Raw genomic sequence first — 19,919 nt, 5'->3', positions numbered from 1 at the left:
GTGTAGGTAGCTCGCGTGCTCGGGGTATGAGTGAGTGGGGGAAAAGAACATCCCCAAATCACGAGTGGTGTGGTGACAGTTGGGGATTTCTACAAACGCAATGTCCATGAGTAGATCTCCCTGATTGTTTCTTGGGAGTTTGGGGTCAAGTATGAAGGGTTGTCCGATTATCCCCAAATCAACTAATTTGGGGGATCTCGGTTGTTTAGAGAAAAAAAATAATTTAAATAAATAAAAAAATAGAACCCCAAATCTAAACTAGGAATCTGGGGTTTATCTTCCCAGATCGTTATATTGTATAAAGTTATGGAACCTGTATTCAGTGTTATGCAAATAGTTTTTTTATTGTATGATGTAACTTCGATTATGCTAAAAAGTAAAAAGAAAAAAATTCTGGAAATCCTTGTTACATGATTATTCTTTGAACTAAATTATGGTCGGCATACGTGTAACCTGTCGAAATGGGGCAGAATGGGTTATAATAGGGAAAAGTTGTAAATTAATCCCCTAGTATGATTCAGTCTGTAGTTGGGTAAGAGAAATTAAGTTTTGCTTTTCTCACAAAAGAAAATATACATAAAGAGGTTAGCCACGCCCTTGGTATGATAATTTTGAATGTTCATTTGTATCCTATTAAATTGTTACAAGTTCTTTTGGTTATGTGTAACTGGATTAACAAGTAGGAAGTTTTAGGTTTTTTACATCAGAATATGACCTGTAATATGCAGCCTCTATGAGCTGTCTATGTTAGAGGAATGGGGATCATGAGGGTTGGTGTACTATGTTCTGGAAAATTATCAGTAACAGAAATGATGCATTCGGGTAGACTGACAAACAGTCTGTACACGTATGACCATGCTTGAATACCGTAAGGATCTGGACATTTGTTCTCATATGATTAACCAATGTAAATGCATGTTTAAATCCTATGTTTTTAGTTTGAATTACTTATGATAAACCCAGGTGCTGCCCATGTTTGAGTCTTGTATATGTCCAGTAGTTGTTCTTTTGTTTTTGTTGGTTCTGCATATTACAACATGTTGTTTAATACTTAATAATCCTGTAAAATGCAGTAGAATGGCTGAAACCATTGTTGGATGTATATGCGGTATGAGGGCTGAACTGAAAAAAATAGGGGTGTTTAGTTCATGCGGCTAAATAAATTATTGGTTCTTTCCTTTATTTTCTGTGTAACACACCGTACTGTACTTCACTTAGTTAATCTGTGGGATATAGTAGAATGGCTGAGTGATTCATATTGGATTTTTATTTTTGAATTCCTGTGTTGTATAACTGAAATAGGTAGAATAAGTTACATGCTCTATTATTTTCGGCATGTATTGTGATGCACATCAAAAGGATTTGTTTTGGTATATTGGCTGTAGACACTGCATATGTTAGTTTCGACAATTGTAATTAGTTCGAGATCTTTAGGAGATGCCTATTTTCCCTTTGACATGTTGTAAATGGTATGCATAGAAATCTCACGTTCCTATTAAGGAACTATCAATAGTGGGTTTGTGAATGTGCAAATTATCATTTTAGTAAATTTTATCACCATGGATCCTTATAAAGGGCCGAGCTAAGTTAATGACGATTCCAGTCAAAGAGAGTTGTAACCACTCTTTTAGTTTAAGAAAACCATGGTAGTGATTGATAAATAAGAATAAATTTTCATTTATGTGTGGTTGTTATGGTTTAAGGCTGGCATGTGAATCACCAGGTACTGGAAGGCTTTACCTTGGTACTCAAGTTAAAAAGGGTTAATAACCACATAAATTTTAACATCCATGCTTGACTGGTTTAGAGGCACCAGAGCACTTTGGGTGGGTTATGCAATAAATATAACAAAGGATTGTGATGGTTTTATACCCGGGTAAATAAACTAAGGATGGGAATTCTACTGTCGTGGTAGTAGAAGGAAGTTGGGGAAATGCCCTGTACTTCGGGAAATAAATTTAAATAAAAAGAGTAACCCACTCAGTTTCAGGCTTACCTTGGAGAGGGTAGGTGGTACAAAACTCTGGGGACATGTGGTTAGTTTCGAGCGTAAAGCGACTCGTTGGTCCCAGTCCTCAGAGTCGGGGGACCCGGACTACCAATTGTGTCCTAGGCGGTAGTTCCATGTTCTTCTGCAGAAGTTCGGGATGCATCCTGTTTTGGTTTTGGCCTTTGGGAGTTTCTCTCGGTCACTGGCCGCTCCCTTGGAATTTCAGTCACAGTTAGAATGTTCGGGTAAATAATACAACCCTGAATAATATACCCCCGGACATTCTCTTCTGTGATGGTTGCCTTGGCCCGTGTGTACCCGCGGGATAAGAAAAGATAAACATTAATTAGAACAGTTAGGTATCACTATGTTGGAGTCATTAAAGAGACATTTGCATACTCTTTCATCATGCTTTATACTCGGTATTTATAATGAAGCGACATCCTAAACTGTGCATAGATTAGTTAATTGAATTCATATTAAGGATGTTATGTTGATGTTATTCATGTTAGTGTAAGTTCTGCTTTAATTGCTTAATACCTTACCTGCTTAATTGTTGTAGTCGCATAAACTGTTTCTTTGTGCTTAAGTATAACTGTTACATAATCTACCTTTCTATTTAGACATATGTCTGTTATTGTTGTTGCTTCGAATTCCTTAGGTGTTTATGTTTAGACTAAAATTTAAATACGACACCCACATCACACACCTGACACATGATCTACTTGCAAGAATAATTACAGTTTTCCTACTTAGACGTGGTAGTCTAATTCCTATAATTTCTATTAATTTCAGGAGAAGAGTAGTTCTATGAGCGATGCGGGATGAGGTGCTGACCGAGACTTGATCCATTTGTTCCCTGGCGGTTCTGCTTACTTTCAGATTGAGATTTTTGTTTTGAGACTAAATGTGAAAACTCTGATGTTGGATTTTATTATTATTGAAGTGGAAATAAATGGTGTGGTTTGCTTTTACCTTCCTGTATCGTTCTGAAATGCTTAACCCGGGAATTATTAGTTGTTTCCGCTTGGAAAAAAAAATCCCTAAAAATTTGGGTTAAATTTTGGGGCGTTACACCAGGTTTGGAAGTGATGTTCCAAATTTGAGAGCTTTTGTCATTCGCATTCTTAGTCAAACATATAGTACAAGTGGATGCGAGAGAAACTTGAGTGTCTTTGAGCAAATTCATACAAAAAGAAGAAATAGGATGGAGCACAAAAAGCTCAATGACCTCGCCTACACTCGCTACAACTTATGACTGAGGCAGAAGTATATAAAATTATAAAGTTTATTTGTCATTTTAATGTGTTTATTTAAAGTTTTTTATATCATTTAAAACTCAACTAAGTTTAATTTTTTTTATGTCATCCTTTTAGGCAAATCGAAAAGTTATCGTCAAAGAGGCACAAAGAGCAACTTGATCCCATCAGTTTAGAACAATTTGATGAACTGGATGCATAAGTTGAAAAAGAAAAAAGGACTCTTTTGAATGAAGAGGACATTCAATGGAGCAGAAGAGGTATATGATAAAGACCCGACATATCTTGGAGACGATATGGATATCGAAGGAGGAGAAGAAGAAGAAGAAGAAGAAGAAGAAGATAATGATGATGAAGAAGATGATTATGATTATTGAAGTTTTATGTAATATGTTTTAAAAAAAACTTGGTTATTTAACACTTAATTGTTCATAAACTTGGTTACTTTGTTTTTTTATACAATATGAAAATATGAGTCTTGTGACATGTTCTTAATTGCAAGATATTTAATATTTTGCATTGTTCTTGTGAGATATGCAAGCAATATTATCTATGATTCTATGTTAGTTGATGTTTGATGATGTCTTATGCAACTCGTAGAGACATAAATGTTTCATATGTGATTTTATGGTTGTATTTTGTACAATTCATCATCATTTCATGTGATACAAATTTTTTTAATTTTTGCTAAAATTTTTTATTTTTCTTGATTTTTTGGATTTTTTTTAAAAAAAATTATTACAAATTTACGATACGTTTACAATGTGATGTGATACGATGTTACTATGGGCCCAACCGATACATGTAACGATACGATACTTACAACCTTGGTTTATTCAATTGTTATTATTTGGGCTGATTTTGTAATATATCAGGTTTACTATGCTTGATGATAGTCATATCTTATACTTAAGCATTTATTGATTAATTTTATTTTAAGGATTCAAATTATATTTAAATTGCATAGCTTTTGTTGATATTGGCAATTGTTTGCTTGTTTATTCAATTATTCTTAATGTTTTAGCAGGTCTTGTAATATAACAGATTTATTATGCTTAACGATGGTGGTATTTTGTACTTTGGGCATTTATCAATTAATTTTATGTTGGATACATCTTTGTTGTTAGTCTTAATAATATTTGGGCAGGTTTTGTAATATAACATGTTTAATATACTTAATGATAGCAATATCTTATGCTTCATGCATTTGTTGTTGATTAATTTTATGTTGGATGCATGTTTGCTATTAGTTTTAGCACTTTATTTTAAGAATTTAGATTATTTTTTAATTATTTGGCATTTGTTGACATTTGTAGTTGTTCGCTTTGCTTATTCAATTGTTTTTAATATTTGGGCAGGTTTTGTAATGTTCAACATGTTTTTCTTGGTCTATTGTTTATTGTTGATTGGTTTTATGTTGCATACATGTTTGTTGCTAATTTTAGCAGTTCATATGCATTTTTTTTTAGTTAAGGTACCGTCTAGTCCGCCTAGTCTCCGACTAGTCTTTTTAGGGGTCCACCGACTAGGCCCTGCCTAGCGCTTTTGACTACATAGCATATGTGTGTATGCATACAAAAATACATATATATATACACACACACACACACACACACATATATATATATATATAGACTAATGGGTCCGTGTTAAACCCATTTGGTGATAAACCGCATGCTAAATGGGTTTTTCGGGCTTTTTCATTTTATTTTTAAATTTTGACCGTACAAATGTGATCTATGTAATTCATTTTATAGGGATCAGCTCTTGAAGTATTTGATTCCAACACATGGGTGGGTTTTTATAAAGTTCAAAAAAACAATGGTCCAAAATCTTTGTAATTTTTTTAGGCTTCAAACATCATTTTTTTCATCAAAAACACATGATCCAGGTGTGGATTCTTAGTAAATCGACCATGCCCAACACATTTATGGGGCCGAAACCGCATAAAAAGCACCGGAGAGGCCCGAACAACCCATTTAGCATGCGGTTTAGCACCAAATGGGTTTAGCACGGACCCCTTTTTCCATATATATATATATATATATATATATATATATATTATTTGTGTAGCTTGAACCAACCCTATTTCTCGGTTAAAATTACACTAGGTGGGGATATAGGTCAAAGTACATGGATCTAGAACAGTATCATGTCAAACTAACAAAAAATGGATTATTTTACTACTTTGTTCATATTTATTTTTTAGCTTATAGAAAAAAGTTAAAACACTCTTTAATTAGTTGCTTCCAATCACCATATATGACCATTGCATATCAACAAATCCAAGTATAAAGAAATTTTGTGACTTATGAAAAGGAAGCAATAAGAAAGCAGTCTAAACTAAAAGCAACAAAACCAAAGACAAGATGATGATTTTCTTGAATAAATAAAAAGAAACAAATAAATTGTCTAACCTTATATCAAAAGCAACATCACTTTGTTTCTCCACAAACTTGATGATGGGCACACGTGCTTTTCCAATTACCTAAAAAGGACTGCTTTAAAAAAAGACATACTGATTCAGAATGAAACCATTTGAAGGAAAAATGTCTAACCTGTATGTTTTTTGCCAAATTCTTTTGCGATAATGCCCTAGAAAGTGCTAGCAATCCGATTTGTGGAGTTTTAATGTTTGAATTCAAAATCACCACCTGTTATTGTTGTTAGCAACCATTAGGATGGTAAGTATCCCCTTATTCAAGTATTATTCAACAAAAGAACAAATAAAATAAGTGGCTTATGATGACACTACAAAGTTATTAAACATTAAATAGGTTTGAAGTAGCTCCTCTAAGAACAAAAAGCAAAAAATGGCAAGGATAAAATTAAAGCATAAAAATAACAAAATGCACTAATTACAGTTGATACGAGGAAAGTTCAACATGGAAAATTCAACACAAAGTGGTACCCTGGTCTTGCTAGTTGCTTCCCTCAATGAAAAACTTGTCAATCAGAATTCCCTTTCTAGGCAAGTCACTGTCAAAGAGAAATTTATCTGAACTTGATCACAACTCAAATCCAGGACATGCTTCTCTTCTGACTAATGCATCATCAGATTTCTACACAGAATGCATACATAAATTCAACAAGATTTTGCATAGGTGTGATATTTCTATGAAGGCCTTGCTTAATCGATTGTTCGCATTGCTCATATACACATTTACGTGTCACCAAAAATCATCTGCTTAATGAACTTTCAGGTACATCTACATTACCCAAATCAGAAAATTCAAAAAGACTTCCTCCATTCATCCTTAAACAGAAGAAGCTATTGAAAACTACATTAAAAAATGTTTGATAATGATCATGATACATAATCTTGATTATGAAGAAGCAGAGAGCAAAGGCTGTCCTGCCTGATTTGTATTCACTGACTCATAAACATGAGATCATAAAAGAACCAAAACTCTGCCTTATTCTAATTACATGGGCCATGTGGCCATCGATCATGAAATAGCAAGAACATTTAAGCAGTCCAAGTACCTACCATGTTCCTCTTCTCCCTCTCTTCAATTAGATAAATTTAGATATGCAAGCCTAGATGGCGAGAAGTGAAATATAATTAAATTCATGTTTAGTAAAGAAGGTCCAAGTCCAAGATTAAAAGAGTACAAGTTTCAGGACCAACTCCCTCCAGCCTTTACCATAGAAGACAACTAGTCTCTCACCCATTCATCCCCTTCCCCTACAATACTACGTTTTCAAACACATTCAATGTGGGCCACATTCCAACAAAAGAAAAGCATGTTTACACTTTTTATAAGGTGATCCACACAAGAGAGCCATTTCTCAAGGCAGGCTGCCCATTCAGCATCATTCACTGAAAAAGAAATATACATAACTACAGTCTACTTTTATAAATAGAAATTTCCAAAAACAAATAAAAGGCAAATGTGGGTGTTATAAAGAAAGAAACATAATATCATATCCCACATATAAAGAATCACAAGCAAGATTGGGAATGGGCAGCACACTTACATCAATATCACTGGTAGGCAAATAAAGGCCAGTCTTAAACGACCCAAACACTTCAACCTATATAAGAGCTAATACTCAGAAACATAGTAAAATTAAGATACCATTTAATCAATTCAGGATCCATAAACAACCCACTATTGGAATTACTTGATAGCAAGATACCTCGCAATGTGGCCATATATATTTGATAACTTCAAAAACACGATGGAATGCAGCCGCACGAGATACTTGTTCTTCTTGTGTTGGAGCAACAAAGTCACAGAAATCTACTATCTCTACAATTACAAGAAACAATGAGTCTATAAATAGCCACAAATTCAATAAATAAGAGAAATGCATGTAATTTAGGATGGATCCAACTTAGGATTCAATTCACACATCAAGAAAAGTTTCCGCTTCAGGGCTAAACAATGATAACATGACAAACAATCAATAGAGCAAGATTAACCTTCATATAGACAGTTCCGCTTTTTTCTATGGCCAAATGGCAGAACATGCAATATAAATTTCATTCCCCAACGTCAATGCCACAAATGCAGCTCAATTCAGTTTGTTATAGCAAATATCCACTGACTCATGACCAGGATTACCAAAAGCTTCATAGATAGGCGGGAAGGGTGCTTCCTAGAAACTTGCTTTGGAAGCATGATACTCACTTCCGAAAACTTGGCGGGAATCTCGATTTTGACACGCTTCTTCTATACTTCCCACATGTTTCTTCCCTGCTTCCCTACATGCTTCCTATGTGCTTCTCTCACGCTTCTTTTCATGTTTTTCATGTGTTTTCTTTCACACTTCTCACTCACTTCCTATGTACATTCTCTAAATTGGTAACCATCATTCTTAGATTTTGAGAAAAAATTAATTCTTACACTACAAAAGCATGAAATTTAAGGAGTCATTTTTATTTTAGTTTTTATTCCCTTCTCATTCTATTAGTATTCACTCTTCATTTGATCCCATATCACTTCATTTTTTATTCATATTTCACTTTTAAAAATGATTCATCGCTGCCCGCTTCTTATGAATTTTAAAATACCCCGCTTCTCGCTTCCACTTCTCATTTTGTTTCCTACTTCCGCTTCCTAGCCTGATAACCTTGCTCATGACATACCGATCGCTTTCTGGCTATGAAATCTGCCATTACTCTTTAATGACACAGTAAGCTGTTTTAGAGAAGTAAAAGAAGAACAGCCGGAGAAAATAGTGTGTGGTGGTTTAGGTTGTCCACAAGTGATCACCCACGGCATAAAGAAAACAACAAAAGCTACAAAGTTCCTCCTACCATTCGGTTTTTCAAATAATCTTAATAGCTGGAATAGAAGATGCACAATCCACAAAAGGAGTCACATTCATGTTCATTTGCTTCATGATTTAAAACCTCATGCAACAATATCTTGCCCAGGACGACCTTATGATGGATTAATGTAAGCTACAATGTATACGGAATTGGTATTCTCTATCAATGTCTTCCTATACATATAATTAACTTTTTTCTTGCTGCCCAGTTACTACTCATCATCAGAGTTCAGTAATTTTTTAGTATCTGCCTCTTTTCAGACAAAAAACCACTTTCCCTTGACTTATGATCGAAAAAAGGAAAGGGAAAAAGACAATTAATCATCAAGCAAACTTGAACTGGCCAACACATAGGACTACCCACATTCCCTGTAGGAGCTATCTAGTAAGGTATATAGTTTAAGATTTGGCTTGTTGTGATACTGGTACCTGTTTTAAGAAGTACTCCTCTATTCTTGTCTCCAACACACACACACACACACACACACACACACACACACACACACACACACACACACACACACACACACCATCTTCCTCTGAGTGATGACCCTAAAATCCAGCTACTAGGTTGCTAGAACCCAGCTCATGATACAACCTCCTAAGCATGTTCTTCGACTGCATATGATCACTATATATGTGTAATCATAGAACACCAGCCGATATCCGAACCAAAAATCAGTTACTTCTCCTTTATGACATGAATTCCTATGTCATTGGGATACTGCACTTTTACTCTCATGACATGACCGCTTATATATTATTTTCAATGTAAAAGTACGCAAGAATGGTGTGTCTAGTATCCTTGCGACATCACTGAATTCCCACCTCCAACTTATTTTGTTTGAACAAGGCCATGCCGCCGCATCATAATGAGACTTCTACATCACCAACATGCCTCATCTTTTACAGCATTATTCAGAGCTCAAAAACTGTATTCTTCACAATCCATCATATAAAATGTACAGAAACCGAAAAGAAAGAGGCAAACAAAAAAAAACATTGATGACAGAACTGCTTAATTTAACAAATAATCCATCAAGGAACAACTTTCTTCACAGCCAGTCAATCCGAATAACAAAATACATAGGTTGTATCAGAAAAAAAGATCAATACCATCAAATAATCCATCAACATACAATGCAAAAGTCATACAAATCAATTAGAAATGTGGAAATTTCACAAAGCAATGTAAACTACCAAACTCCTCATCCACCAATTCGGCAACTAACAACTAAAACCAAAAACATTCACACGAAGACAACGCGAAATTCCGACAGGAAAAAAAATTGAGAAGATCACCGCCAAGCACCTTTATGAAGATGGAGCATGGGGCTTTTGAAGCGACGAGAGGTTCCGACGACGGAATCCAGACCCGACCCTAACTGCTCCCGTTTCTCTTCGTCTGTCCCCGCTCTTCCTTCTGGTCCTCCTCCCCCTTCATCCTCTTCGTCATCTATGGGAATAATTAGCCTCGGAGGGGTCTCAGGGGAGTTCAATTGAAGGGGCAAGTAGTCGACGGCGCCATCGTCATCGGCCGCCGAGGGGCCATCGTCTCCGTCGCCGGCGACGCCTCCTCTCATGGGAATCTCGTTCCTCAGGACGGTGTACGAGAAGGAGACGTCGGCGGAGTCGCCGTCGCCCCCCGAGAAGGCTGAGGAGGGAAAGAGCGTCCCTAGGGTTTCGTAGATGAACTCCGTCCCCTCCATCCTTTCCTCTTCCCCCTCTTCTGGTTCAGAGAGAGAGAGAGAGTTTAAACTATTTCAGTGCCATTATCAACGGGGCGGATCTAGTTCGGACCCATGTAAAATCAAACCCGGATCTTATTTAAAGTGCTAGTACCGGGTCTAATCGGTCCGGACCTACGTAAGAAAAAATCATACCCGGATCCTATCAGGATTACATGAACCATACCCGTTAAAATAATATCTTTTTACTTTTTTACATTGAAATTTTGAAGGTCTTAATTGAAACTCGGGTCAGGCCTGGGTCTGGTATAAAATTTCGTAAAACTTACCCAGCTCTATATATTCATCAGACCCTTTAAGTCGAACCTGGATTCTAATAAAACCTCCTTTATCACCAAACCCTGACCCTATAGGATTTGGTACAGGTCGAGTCAACCCAACCAATTGACACTCATGTAGGCAGAAAAGGGTTAGACCTGCGACAGAACCTGTGGACTATTGGACATCGGGCCAGCCCGACTGACCCAATTAGGGCCCAACAAAATGTTGACAGGCCTAACCCATATCCTAACATGAGCTCAGCCCAACCTGGTTATAATCGGGTTAAGGTTGAGCCATTTAGGCCCAACCCAGTTAATAGGGCTGGGCCTGTGGGGCCTATTTACCTTGTAAATGGGTAGGGTCACAAACGGGTCCGATTACATTATCGGGTCGGCCTCCCCTGAGTCTATTCCAGCCTAGGCTGCAAACTGCAGACCGAGCCCACCTCATAATGGGCCGGGTACCCAGCCCAATGTCCACCCCTTCCTGTTGGTTCCAAGTTCGAATGGATTGGATATGGCAATATGTGAATCTAAAACCAATATACAAACAGTAGATTCGAATCCAGATTAGTTCCGGTATGGTAGGATTGAATTCATATACAAAATATATGCGGTAATAATGGATTTGATAAAAATAATTACAAAAAGGCTATTTACATGTCAAGAAAAAAAAACAACTGGATCGGAGTCTGATCCAATTTCAAACTAGATGTGACCTAAAATACTAATCGGACGCGGATCTTATTCTGACAATTCAAACCCGAAAGTAACTCGCCAGATTCAGATTGATATGTGACTGGATCAGATCTGTTTGCAGCCATAATAGGACCCGAGATGGTCTAGGCAGAATAAGCATGGGCTCTAATACCGATGGCATAAACCAGACCCGGCAAGTCCTCGATTCTTTTTTTTTTATTTAAAATCAGCAAAACTAAAACAGAATTCAGGTCCAGCCTAAGTCGGGTTTGGAAATTAGTTAACCAGAATCTGATGTGTCTGAGCCGATTATCTATCTGAATCGATTTCATCAAGCCCAAACCGGGATCCTATTGGACCTGATTCAGACCGGACCCAATGGACTGAATAGATCCTGCTGGACCAGGTTTAGGCAGGATAAAACCTTGTTATTGTCCGGGTAGCATAGCCAAGCCTGAAAATTTTATGATTTTCAAAATAGTTTGCATGTAAAAATAACGGATCCAGTTTGGATCATGAGTCGGATTCATGTCTGGTGCATAAACTTCTAAACCAAACCAGAGTCCGTCCGATTACATATTTATATCTAAGGATGTGTTTGATGGTGCATCGGGGTGGATGCAGCGCTCATCAAACACTGGACGTGGCGGACACGCGCAACGCGCATCTGCTGCTGCATCCATGGAACGGTGATTTATCGTTCCAACCTCCCCCATTACGCTGAGAATGGGAACGGGGGGAACTCATATTACGAAAAAAACATTGGGGGAGGGGGGTCTACCCCCGATTCTCTCTCTCTTTTTGTCTCTCTTTGATTTGTTTTGATTAGGGTTTTTTTTATTTGGTTAGGGCTTTGAACCAATTCTTTTAGTTAGAAATTTTTATAGTCAGATTTGGTTAGGGCTTTTGTTGTATTTGTTTAGGGTTATTTTTCTTTGATTTTTCTTTTATCATGGTTTGAATTAGGGCTTTAATCGAATTTTTTATATTGGGGCTTTTCAAATTTAGATTGATTAGGGTTTTTCCTTGCCATCACTGTCCTGGTGCGCCTCCAAGGATCCTCGACGCTCCTCCGAACTCCTAGTCCCACAAGAGGACCCATGGAACCTCTCTTGTGGATGCTTCTTGATAATATCCCAAAGCTGCCAACATCTCCATGGGTCATTGTGCATGTAATGTCACAATGACCTCGTTGCCTTGCTCTACAATAACCAACATCATCTGCTCCCAGGATATATCAATATCTACTGAAACTGTGGTCAGGTTTCACACAAATAATATGACTTTTGGATGATACATCAAAATTATATACCATACGCAGCTATGGGAATTCCTTTTGTTCCATCCACCACAGGGTCCTTGACTGTATAGATTCCTCCATTTGATCGTCCACTTTCTTTGATGCTCCCTGCTTCTGCGTGCAGCTTTTCTGCAAGGCACAAAAAACTCCATAGCGCCGGCGACAACAGGACTCCTTGGCCTGCCCCATCCCTATTATGTTTTCCTTTACTAGACCCTTGATAAGTAGCTATGGGGATCATGTTGCAATGAATGTGAACCCTGGAAGTTGATCCAGCCCAGCCTGATTCAAATTCTGCAAGTCCCTGGTTGGAACTCAACCAAAAGAGGGGAGAGACTCAAGATGAATTTCATTGCTTTTTTGTGACCCTTGGTTACCATATGTCATTGATGTGATAGGACCTTCAAAGAACATGAAGTACAGTTTAAGAAGCACCTCTCCTCATCACTAACTGTAGTTAATGCAACTCCATTGATGCCAACAATTGTTCATACCTCTTAGAAGGAATGCGCACCTTGGGACAGATTCTTTTGAAAGGCTTTTTCTCATGCATTAAAGAACCTCCAACTACTTGTGCCCATGATGAATGCATCGACCCTTCCACTACCTCTGGAATGTGGGCTTGGGATGCTAGATTGGCTTGTACCAGAGGCGCTTCTCTGAGGGGAGTCAGGGACCCCAGTCGAGCTCTGAGGAGCATCTAAATCTTCTATCATGGGAGCCCATGGTGGTTGTTGACCTTCACCTTATACCCTTGAGGCAGATACTCCCTCGCCTCCCAACGAGTCCACCTTCAAGGCGATACCTCCCTCGGCTTTCAGAATATCCACCTTCGACTTCGAGGCAATTCCTCCCTCGTCTCCCGATGAATCCACCTCCATCCTCTCTACCTATTACATGATTTCTGGTTTGGGTTAAAAAATATATTCAACAGGTGAAAGCAAGCCTACTTACCAAGCCATTATAAAAAAAGGTAGACGCACTTAAAAGTGGAACGGAAAAATGAATGTGTTTTCCTAAATGCTCAACAATTTTTTTAATTTATCCGATGTTTCGAACATTGTCGAAGCTGTATTTTAACATGGTTCATCATTTTCTAGCGAATCAGATGTTGTTGAAAAGTTTCGATATTTTTTTTTATAATTTTTTCTGAAAATTCTTAATTTTTTAGTTCAAAATTTTGGATGCAATACTTGAACACATATTTGAGAAAAAATTTGCATATTCGAGGAAATTCGTTCATGTGAATGTTAAAAATATTCATTTTAATACCAAACATTTATGGTTTTAGACATCTGGCATATTTTAAAAAATTATAGGGTTTTTTCATTATTTTTTATACAATATGATCATTTTATAAAAGTGAAACCTTAAGGGACAAACTTTTATTTCATTTTTGAATGGCAAGCAGATCCTTATCACGAAGTCGAGGGCCACAAGGAAGAAAGTGAAACCTTAAGTGACAAACTTTTATTTTTATAATACAATACTATCATTTTCCAGAAGTGAAACCTTAAGGGACAAACTTTTATTTCATTTTGAATGAAAAGCATAACCGAAGTTGAGGGAGTGATTTTTACCAGTGCTGACTTGGATCTCAAATTACGGAATAAGGGAGCCAGGTGCTCCACATGGCCATGAATGAAGCAACAATACTTGGTCAAGCACAAAATAATCCTTACGTGATCATCCCTATGCAGCATCATAGCCTAATGGCAAACAATAAAGTGCAACTGAGCCAAAGAAGCTAACAACATTATCCCTAGTTGGTCTGATTGGCATAATTCCACTATCACGGATACCTATAGCATCATAAATGGATTAAAATATCCCTTTAAGATCCTATCAAAGAATCACTTGTCTCAGTGAATGATCCTATGGAGTTTGTACATGTATTTCATATTTTGAATGGGAAAGATTGCCATAAAAGGGATTGCCAGAGGCACAAGAAATCATCAGCTCTACAAGTCGGATACGAGATGGCGGTGGTTTATTCTTCCAAATCCTATCATAGTTCATAAAACAAAATCTAACTAGACTACAAGCAATATAGTTATAACGGAAAATGGTCGTATTGTATGATTAATTTGATGCGTTTTCTTAAAAACTCTATAATTTTAGATAACTCTATAATTTTAGATATTCTTCTTAGGGGTGGCAATCAGGTCAGGTTGACGGGTTGGTGTAAACACCTCAAATTTTTCTCATCCATTTTCAGACACACTCCTCGTGTGAATGTCAACTCTGGTAGGTCAGTATAGAAGTCCAACCCTGAGTCTGCTTTAGGAAACTACCATTTTAACCACTTTCATCAAAAAAAATACTATTTTACCCCTAGGTCATCCTAAACTCGTGTCAGTTAGAGTCAACCAAGCTCGTTCTCAAGCTCAGTACAGTTAGAATATCAGTCATTTCAAGCTCATCTGAACTCACAATGAACAAACCATTTTTATTTTTGACTATTCATGTCAAAATGGGATCATTTCTTCATAAATGAGCTTATTTTTCACTCAAATCCAAGCCAATTATCTCTTATTCAGTCATTCTCAGTCAATCGTATTTCTCTGAGTCTAGCTTGAACTCACCAGAAGTTAAAGTGCTTCAATTTCAGTTCAAAATCATTTTCAAGTATCTAGAAGCCCATCTCAGCTCATTTAGCTGAAATTGAGCTAAGTCCAGACAGTTGAGCTAGTGTTCGAGCTTCAATTTTAGTTCATCTCAGTATTACTGACCTTCGTTTCAGTCCGAACATTCCCTCTCATGCCTAACTTCCTCTTTAGCCTCTCGTTAGTTCTCTCCAGCAGCTCCTCTCTCACCTTGACAACCATCTCCACCAAGCACCTCCCTTCAACATTGACGACAACACAACCCTCTTTTCTGTATCATTGAGGAATGGACCTGTGTACTCGCCATCATTATCTGACCTGATGTATTTCAGTTGTTTTCCTATTTTTCTCTCAACCATAGCATGGAATTGCTTGAATACATCAAGAACCTGATCCTTGGTTTTCAGAGGGTATGCCCTAACCTTTATGGAGAAGTCATCTATAAAAGTAACAAAAAAAGTGCACTACTGAAAGTTTTTACATCAGTAAAACCATTAACAATTTTTGTTCTCAGAGGACCACAAACATCAATATAAACTTGATCCAGAATGAAAGATTTTCTATGAAAGACATTTCTAACAAAAGATATTCCATGTTGCTTACCAGCTAAGTAATGAACACACATGTTTAGATGTGTACCTTTTAACTCTGAAAGTTGCTCCCCCTTAGCAAGAATCTGCAAGCTCTTCTCATTCATGTGGCCTAATCGACTATGCCACAAATCAATAGAATAGTCATCAACTATATTCAATTGTCCCTTGCATACCTTGCCTTGCATCTTATAAAGAGTACACTACCTCTTTTTTCTGGCCTGAACCAATGACCCGCTGTTGAGTTTCCGTTGTTCTTGGCTGAAAACACTGCTTCAGCCCTCTTTATCAAGCTTTTCTACTAAAAGCAAATTCAACCTTAAGTCTGAAACATGTCTGACATCCTTATGCACCAACATGTACCCAAGATTGGTCTGGAGATGAATATCTCTAATCCTTACAATTTCTGATATTCCTGTATTTCTCATTCGGACAATACCAAAATTACCGGTCTTGTATGTATTGAAATACTCTTTCTGTGGTGTGGCATGGTACGAGGCTCCTGTGTCTATGACCCAATCTGTATCCTAGTATACAAAAATACATGGATCATTAGTAGTAAACAAAATCACAAGCTCACCTTCAACTGTGGTTGTGGTATCTTCTTTGGTTTCTGATGATTTTGTCTCTTTCTCTTTTTTCTAATTTTTCTTTGGCTCTTTGCACTGGTTCTGAAAGTGTCATTTCTTTCCATAATTATAGCAAGTGATATCCTTATTTGACCTAGACTTGCTCCTATATCTGCGGTCATTTTTCCTGTCGTTTGATCGACCCCTGCCTTTGGATGAACTCACCATCAATCATTCACCATAATCCTTATTCGGTGATGGTTTTCTCCTAATTTTATTTGAAATGAGCGTACATGTGACCTCTTACATATCTAATATTTCTTTTTCATAAATTATGGTCGTCACAAAATGCTCATAGGATGAGGACAATGAGGTTAGTAACAACAAAACTTTATCCTTATCTTCAAGTTTAACATCCAAACTAAACAGACTAGCAATAATCTTATTAAACACACTGAGATGGTCAAGAATGAGAGTATCTTTCGTCATACGAAGACTATAAAACTGTTTCTTGAGGTGTAACTTGTTGGACAATTTCTTGGTCATATAGAGACTCTCTAGCCACAACCATAATCATGTTGTTGTCCTCTCTTCCATCACGCTACACATGACTTTATTTGATAGACACAACTCAATCACACCAGCGACTCTCAAGTCAAGATCATCTCATTCATCATCGGTCATGGTTTCTGGCTTATTCGCCTCCCCGATAAGGGCCTTGTGCAACCCTTGTTGTGCAAGTAGAGCCTTCATCCTTCTTTGCCATAAGAAGAAGTTTCTTTTGCCATCAAACATCTCCACCTCAAACTTGGAGCTAACGGACTTAGAAGACATGATTTTCTATAAACCAGCTCTGATACCACTTGTAAAGAAATGAATATAACAAAAAATATTTGTGGAAGCAATACAAGATCTAACAAAGACACAATCAAATCACAACACAAGGGTTTACGTGATTCGATCAACATGACTTACATCCATGGGGAACAGGGAGAATAATCCACTATAATAAGAGTAGAGAGTACAACGTTCAATAGCTTGCCAAAAGCTAAAGAGAACAACAACAAGAGAATCACAGGAAGAGAGGGATACAAGATTACCTCTCGGGTGTAGAACCCGGGTCAAAACCCACACCACAACCAACACCTCTCTCTGAGGATTAATACGTTGTGACGAACCTTCTTCCCTCCTCTTCTTCTCTCCTCTCTCTCTCTTACTTCTTCTCTCTCTGCACGTTGCACACTGACACTCTGCTCAAAACACTCAGCCACTGCACCCCCTTTTATAGATAACATAGAGCCTTCTAGATGTGAGCCTTCTAGTCTCATTCTAGAAACCGAAGGAGTTTTGTCCCTTCAACTTCTTCTGCATTAATGGGAAGCAGTGGGTGGCTATTTCACTTTCCCACATCATTAATGGAGAGATAGGACTGACCCTTTAACTTCTTCTGAGTTAATGGGAAGCAGTAGGTGGCTATTCCACTTCCCCACATCATTAATAGATGGATAAGGCTGGACCCAACACAAGGGTCATGCCACTTTCTGCATAAGGGATCACTCATCATTATCCACAGTGTTGCTCCTCAATACGCATCACAAAGGTTCCACTCTTCCACAGCTGATGATGGGTCTCTTCCGCAGGTGTTGGTCCATACAACACCTAAGTGCACAGCCTGCAGCCACCCATGCTGCACGACTCTTCTTTGCACACTTACAAGTTGGGGGCTTACAGTAGACCAGCTACTGATAATTTCTTTGATGACCTATTACCTCATTAACTAGCTAATCAGATGCAAGTTTACCCTCGAGCAACTTTTTTCCCATCCTATTTGGTTAAACGGGTCAACCCGATAACATAGACACGATAACCGACCCGAGTAACCCGAATAACCTGTCTAACCCGAATAACACAATTAGAAACACAAAAAAAAATACATATTATACTTTTTCCTGCAAATCTCAATATGAAATTGTACTACCAACATTAACATAAAACTTCAACATAAAGTCATAAACATAAAGACAACATCAACATAATTGTCTTACAAGTTACAACCATACTACAAACATATCCACCAAGTTGTCTTACAATCATCAAGATAAACATAAATAATTAAACTTCTACATCACAATAACAATTAAACATTAATCATCAGATACATTCTGTCAACAATCAACATTAAGATCAAATCATCAATTGTTTCAATCCTTCAAAGATCATGACCCTACACACAAAAATTTAAAGAGTAAGTTAAATTATTAAGATACAACATATGAAACAAAAAAAACATAAGTATCAAGATTTTTACAAGTACCTTACAAAATATTGGTATTTTAATTTGAGCATTCAACATATTCTACAACTTCACTCGCGGTCACAGTTGGGTTCAAATCAATAATATCCTCTGTCAGCTCCTTCAATAATACTAAATTTTCTGTTATATCATAAAATAGTTAGTAACATATCATAAAATAGTTAGTAACATAGAACTCACTAATCAAACTCCACAAATTATTCGATACTTTATATAAGGAGAAAAACATAAGATTATGGATTACCATTAGCATAAAACAACCAATCTTGAGTGCAAATTAATGCTCCTACTGTATCAGGTTTCAAAGAGCTTCTATATTGATCAAGTACTCTACCACCAATGCTAAAAGTAGATTCTGAAGCAACTGTGGAGATAGGAATACTCAATACATCACACGCCATGAGAGCAAGATCAGGATATCAAAATTTATTTGTTCTCCAATAATCAAGAATATTCAATTTAGAATTCCAATCAATTTGAGGCTCTTCTAGATATAATTCTAATTATGACTTTTGTGCTTTATTCACACTCCTAGAGTTCTCAAATAAAGTAAACTCCTACACAAAAAAAGAAATTTTATTAAAAAAAAAAATATTGACAAATATAGTAATGAAAATATATGTATTAGAAGTAATTACCATAAAAAGTGAAATATCATTTGAACCACGTTCTAAACCATTGTCCATAGGAATTGAAGATTCGACATTTGAAGCTTTAGGATTGTTCTGCATATAAATATCAAAAAGAGCAAATATCTTCTCATGAACTTGTATCGCCTCAGAAGAGGCTCCTGCTTTATTATATAAGAACTCCACAAACTTTAGGTTGTATTGTGGATCCAAAATAGTAGCCATAGCTAAGATCAGACTGTGATATTTTCAATACTTCTCAAATTTGAGATTCATCTATGTTTCCATGCATTTAATAAAACTATTCGAGCTTCGCATACCCTTGACTATGCTTAAGTGGATTATAAACACTTATTCAAAATATAAATTTGATGTGGAATATGTAGATCCAGAAAATAAGCATGTCACACAATAAAACAACTTCAAGAAGTCACAAATCTTTTCAACTTTGTCCCATTCTTCTATGGACGGACAATGCTTGTAATTTGAATCACTCAACTGTAAATGAAGAAATGCACGGCGATATATAATAGCACCTTCAAGCATTAAATAAGTTGAATTCCATCTTGTAGGGACATCTTGTCTCAATCCTTTACTATTATTCAAGGAAACTTGCTTAACATACTCAAAAAACTTTTGTTTTCTACCTTGTGACCCATTCACATATTTTATGCT

The 19,919-nt window shown here is 36.9% G+C and overlaps 1 protein-coding gene across 2 annotated transcripts in view; it reads right to left on the bottom strand.

Moving 5' to 3' along the window:
* The window catches only part of LOC149843394 (Nucleotidyltransferase family protein), a 92,857-nt gene extending 82,593 nt beyond the window's left edge, over positions 1-10,264 (bottom strand). The window contains exons 1-5 of one of the 2 annotated variants that reach the window (XM_089999761.1): positions 9,842-10,264; positions 7,393-7,505; positions 7,231-7,287; positions 5,808-5,903; positions 5,667-5,737 (exon numbers count right to left, since the gene is read on the bottom strand). In XM_089999761.1, coding sequence (XP_089855887.1) covers positions 5,667-5,737; positions 5,808-5,903; positions 7,231-7,287; positions 7,393-7,505; positions 9,842-10,238 — 734 coding nt within the window. In that variant the 5' untranslated portion in view covers positions 10,239-10,264. The remainder of the gene's footprint in view (positions 1-5,666; positions 5,738-5,807; positions 5,904-7,230; positions 7,288-7,392; positions 7,506-9,841) is intronic. The other variant, XM_089999762.1, reaches the window with a different exon arrangement.
* Between the last annotated feature and the right edge of the window lie 9,655 nt (positions 10,265-19,919).

This window comes from Nuphar pumila, chromosome 3 (assembly GCF_984573655.1).
Source record: "Nuphar pumila chromosome 3, dmNupPumi1.hap1.1, whole genome shotgun sequence".
In the NCBI taxonomy this organism is placed as follows: Eukaryota; Viridiplantae; Streptophyta; class Magnoliopsida; order Nymphaeales; family Nymphaeaceae; genus Nuphar; species Nuphar pumila.
This window is presented reverse-complemented; position numbering and strand designations above follow the sequence as displayed.